General features: G+C 42.7%; 1 protein-coding gene across 1 annotated transcript; it reads left to right on the plus strand.

The window, feature by feature from the left end:
- The first annotated feature begins 1,593 nt into the window (after positions 1-1,593).
- LOC101484003 (transcription factor JunD) lies at positions 1,594-3,802 on the plus strand. The gene has a single exon (XM_004564795.5). It carries the CDS (start codon positions 1,930-1,932, stop codon positions 2,749-2,751), a length of 822 nt encoding a protein of 273 aa, XP_004564852.1. The 5' UTR covers positions 1,594-1,929; the 3' UTR covers positions 2,752-3,802.
- The last annotated feature ends 1,675 nt before the right edge of the window (positions 3,803-5,477 follow it).

The raw sequence follows: 5,477 nt of genomic DNA on the forward strand, positions 1-5,477 counted from the left end.
TTGCTGTGTTTTGGGAAAACCCACTAAACCCCTTTTCTCAGTGAGTGGTTTAAAGGCCTGTCCAGCTTCCTTTCTACAGCAATAAACAGCAACAATTGCAATAACATTTAATCCAAGTGTTAAAAAATAATGTGGCATGATCACTTGTGGACAGCAGGGTTTCTGTAAAACCCCAACAAACTCATGGTTCACATGTTTAATCACATAAGTTGACTTTGTCCCTCGCTGTGACTGGAGTTTGTGGTAGAATGAGAGTAAAAGCACTACATGTTTAACAGCATACAGAAAATCTGGAATATTATATAAGGCTTAACATATTCTACTGTTTCTCTTGAAGACTGAGTTAAAAAACAGAAAACAACAAAAAAAGACAAATCAATCAACGTTTACAGTTTGTAGACTTTCAGCTGTTTGAGAAGTTTTACAAAAAAAATACTGTTTTGGAATTAAAGCCATTTTTACACACAGGTCCCTCGTTATCACAGGCTCACCATTCATTCAACAACTTAACATGATTTTAAATATAAGGATTGTTTTCAGTGCTTGGATAAAAATTCTGTCCTCCCTTGAGGTGCTCTGTCAGGCCTTCATTGCAGCCACTTTTTTGCTGATTGGTTGTGGGTTTTTGTACTTTCAGTTTTGTATTTAATAACTGAAAAGCATGTTGGGTTGTGATCAGGTGACTGACTTGGCCATCGAAGAATATCTCATTTCTTTTCCTTGAGCAACTCTTGGGTTGCTCTTGCAGTATGCTTTGAGGCATTAACCATTTGATATCCTTAATACTATGTCTACAGTGTTTGACAGATAATGTGTTACTCCCCTGATCATGAGCTGTTTCTTTTCTCTTCCCATCATTTTTGTCCAACTTAACTCTGGTTTCATCTGTCATGTTTATAGAACTGTGCAGGCTCTTTGTCTAAAAAGTTTGGTTTGATCTGGCCTTCCTGTTCGTTACAACCGCTGGTTTATTTATATATATACATACACACACACACACACACACACACACACACACACACACACACATATATCGTTAGCTTCATAGCATAATTGCCTAAGTCATTTGACTAAGTCAATGACTTAGGCACTTATGCTATGAAGCTAACGATATATATATATAAAGCCAGGTTGGTCAGTGCATTCCTTTTTGACAATAATAAACCAAATAGTTTGTTAGTTTATTTGTTTTTAAGCCTCATCCAGACTTTTCTGACTTTGGTCGTCATATCTAAAATTACAATCAACAAAAAGCTATAAAATGCAGTTAAAGTAAGATTTTTTAATCCCTCAAGTTAGAGCTGAAAGTCTGCTCTTCAGTCTTATATTGATCATTTGATTTAATAATCCACTGTGGTGGTGGACAAGTGCACAACTATAAAAGAGTGTGCCTTTATCTTATCGATCTAACTGTAATTACAAACTACTTCACTTTTAACAGGGTGACTCAGTCTGTCCACGGCACACATTTCTGAGCCACTTTTGTTAGTGATCTGCTTTTAGGTGTGCGTAATGCTCGATTTAAACTGGATGACTCATAAATCAAAGTGGAGACTAAATAACCAGGGTGGGAGAGAAACTATTGAAACCAACGCTGAGTGAGACCTCTGTCTGCATCCTCTGCTCGGCCCGTCCTTTTATTCAAATATAAGACTGGAAAACGTAATTTCTACCCAATACGCGCGCTCCGGCGTGACATAATGGAACGTGCCAGGCTAGAAAAGCTCGGGGCGGTGCGCGCGGGCGTGTATTCAGATCCTGTAGGAGAGGAGAAGAGCGACACGGGGTGTTCACACAAGTGTTGCAAGTGTTGTATTCATTTTAAGAGCAGATCATTCCCGGCGCGGTTCGTCTCTGTGAGGTTATGGGCAGGACACAGTTCTGAGGGAGTGTCGAGCAGCGCCACTTGTCATTGTACCCACGGAAATAATGATGAAGAAGGATATTAACTTGAGCTTGGCGGACGACGCAGACCTGAAACCGCACCTCCGCGACGCTGAGAGCATCCTCAGCTCCCCGGACCTTGGGCTGCTCAAGCTGGCCTCTCCAGAGCTGGAAAGGCTAATCATCCAGTCCAACGGAATGGTCACCACGACTCCGACCAGCTCCCAGTTCCTCTACCCGAAGACGGTGACGGACGAGCAGGAGTTCGCCGAGGGCTTCGTGAAGGCGCTGGAGGATTTACACAAGCAGAACCAGCTGAACGGAGGCGCGCCGCCCAGCAGCACCCTGGATCTCGGGGCTAACATCGCCCCAGTCACCGTGCAGCCGGATCTACCGGTGTACACGAACCTGAACAGTTACGGCAGTGGGCCGCTGGGAACCACTGTCAACTACACCACGGACACGGTCCCTTTCCCGCCTCCTCCGTCACATCATTTAGGGGCAGCCCCGCCGCAGCCAGAGCTGTCTCGGGTCCAGCCGCTGAAGGAGGAGCCTCAGACGGTCCCCGACGTTCAGAGCTTCGGAGAGAGCCCGCCGCTGTCTCCGATCGACATGGACTCTCAGGAGCGCATCAAAGCCGAGAGGAAGAGGCTCAGGAACCGAATCGCAGCCTCCAAGTGTCGGAGGCGCAAACTGGAGCGCATCTCCAGGCTGGAGGACAAGGTCAAATCGCTGAAAACCCAAAACACCGACCTGGCCTCGACAGCTAGCCTGCTGAGGGAGCAAGTGGCCCAGCTGAAGCAGAAGGTGCTCACCCATGTGAACAGCGGTTGCCAGCTGCTGCCACACGAGGTTCAAGTGCACTAGTCGGAGGGACTAACCTGCTGTTGGGCCACTGACCAGCTTATAAGCTCCTTGGACTTTGTTAATGTTGGGGTTTCCGTGTGTCTCGTAGCCCAGATGTGTGCCGTTACGCGCAGGGGATGAATGCCAGGCCACGTAGGCCAAAACTGTACATTCATGTTCGTCTGTTTAACAAAAAAAAATCGAAAAGAAAACTGAACTTTTATGATTGATCAAACGTAAAACACACCTGGCACAAAATACATCAACACATGGACCTCAGCGCGGATACCAGCCAGCAGCAAGTCAAACTGTGTTTGCGTTCCTCGACCATTTGTTCAAACTCGCCCCCACTTGGCGGATAGAACAAATCAATATGATGTATTTGATTTTTAAGTCAAATTGGTGTATTTATTTTGGTGCCGAAATGAAGGGCATTTGCCTCTAATATATTCTACATAACTAATTCTATGTATGTTTACTATTGAACAAGGCAGCTTTAAACTGCCAGTATTTTCAATGAAATGATGCCATGGGCTTTCCTAATGGGAGAAAGAGTCGCGTATACGTGTTTACTGACTGCTTATATGCAGTCGTCAGCTGGACCAAACAGACAGACAGTGTTTCTACGATAATATACACATTTATGATTCTGATATTCTTAAAATATGAGGGATTTGGTTGTAAAAAGAAGAAGGGAAAACGCCAACCACACCCATATTTGATACATGAGATCTGATCTACACTTATAGCCTACATGCTGTGGATTTCTGTAGGGAACAATTTGCATGTTGCTGACAAACTCGAATGTCGCCCGCTGCTGGGTTCACATGAGGAATTAATCAGTGTTTATTATCTGTAACCTGCACACTTGTGTATTTCTCTTTCTTTCTTTCTTTTTTTAATACTCTACCGAGTCTTTACTGCAAATGTGTTCTTGTTTTAAATGTGAAGAAGAGTGTAATCTTTCTGTTTGCGCTGACTGTTGCGATCACCTCTAGCCTACAGTTATTCGGCTTTATGCGGTTGTGTTTGAAATAAATGCTGCTGGGCAATAAACACTGTTTCCTCCATATTTTAGCCAGCCTCGCTGTTTTTTATTGGGGGGTTTTTACCTGCACGTAATGAAGGTCACATGTAGTCTACAGTAAATAAGGTGTTAAACAGGTCAGGCTTCATGGTCAGTTTCATGAAGGGCAGTTACATTAAGATTAGTTTTCGAATGATTGTGAAACTACCTGTTGTTTACCTGTTATTTTTTTTCTCTGCCACTTTATGGAAATGATCCCTTTAAGGAGTGTAATTTTATCTTGCTGTTCAGAATTAGTGATTCAGTGTTGCATTAACACATTTTGGCAGTATAATTTCATCTGTTGTTTAGATTTCTGTATAAAAGCATCAGGCTGGAGGATTTCCCCCTCTGCTGGTTATTTGTGCAATTACAAATGAAACAAGAGCATTTTAGGACAAAATGTTTCTGACCTTCGTGGCAGTGGACGAGATTCATCCAGCACATCTATTCAGTTCAGTTTAATTCAGTTTTATTTTGATAGCTCCAAATCATGACAGCTGCCTGAATCACTTATTTGGATGTTGTCAACTCCGAGCAGAACTCAACCAGCTGTTTTGTAGATATTTGTACCAATATTTTATTCTGAAATTATAAGAATCTCCCACGCCCACAGATGCTTCCAGTGACTGTTATGAGGCCATGTTCTGTAGTGTTCAAGAAAGCAGCTTAAGATGATTTGACCTTTGTGACACGATGTGTTATCCTGCTAAAAGCAGCCATCAGAAGATGAGTTCACTGTGGTGATAAGGGGATAGATGGTCAGAAACAATGCTCAGGTAGGCTGTGGTGTTTAAATGAGCCATCAGTATAAGCCTCTCAATCTTGCAGCAGAAACTGAGTCTCAGTAGACCAGAGAACATTTTTTGTAATCTTCTGCTGTCCAGTTTTTGTGAGCCTGGGTGAATTATAGCTTCAGTTTAATGTTTCTAGCTGACTGAACTGCGATCTTCTGATGCTGTAGCCCATCTGCTTCAGGACTCAGTGTGTTGTGCACTCAGAGATGCTCCTCTGCATACCTTGGTTGTTTAAGATGTAATCATTTTAATTGCTGACGCCCTCTCATCTCAGTTATCATTAAGGCTTTTTGATAAGAGAACTGCTGCTCTTTTGGAGACCATTCTCCAAAAGAAGGCTGCATGGCAAAATCTCAATAGCTCAACAGTCTCTGAAATACATCAGGCCCGCCTATCAGCTGCATTTACAGTGACTTATATTACCTTTCCTCCCCGTTCAGATGTCTGGTTTGAACTGTATGCCTAAAATGCATTGAGTTGGTTCTATGTGACTGGATGATTGCACATATATGTTACCAAACAATTGAACAAATGTACCTAATAAAGTGGCAGGTGAGTTGTTTAAAATTTAAATGCCCTTCTCTCTCTCTCTGGGTCTTTGACGGACACTGACTAGTTTCTGAGATTTTCTTCAAATTTCTTTCAAAAATGAAAAGTGAAAGAGTGACATCCTGAGGATGTTGAAGCTACTAGCAGCCAGATATTTGCCACCAAAATGACAATTTCATGCTAAATCCTGGTGACTCAAGCGTCTGTCATATGTTATTATTTTAAACTAATCTGAATCTTAGGTTCAGAGTAAAAACCTCACTGGATGTTGAAGAAGCGCCAGGTAAAAGCATTCACTGAGGGCAGAAACACTTCAAAAACTACAGTAAACTGAA

This window comes from Maylandia zebra, linkage group LG15 (genome assembly GCF_041146795.1).
Source record: "Maylandia zebra isolate NMK-2024a linkage group LG15, Mzebra_GT3a, whole genome shotgun sequence".
Classification (NCBI taxonomy): Eukaryota; Metazoa; Chordata; class Actinopteri; order Cichliformes; family Cichlidae; genus Maylandia; species Maylandia zebra.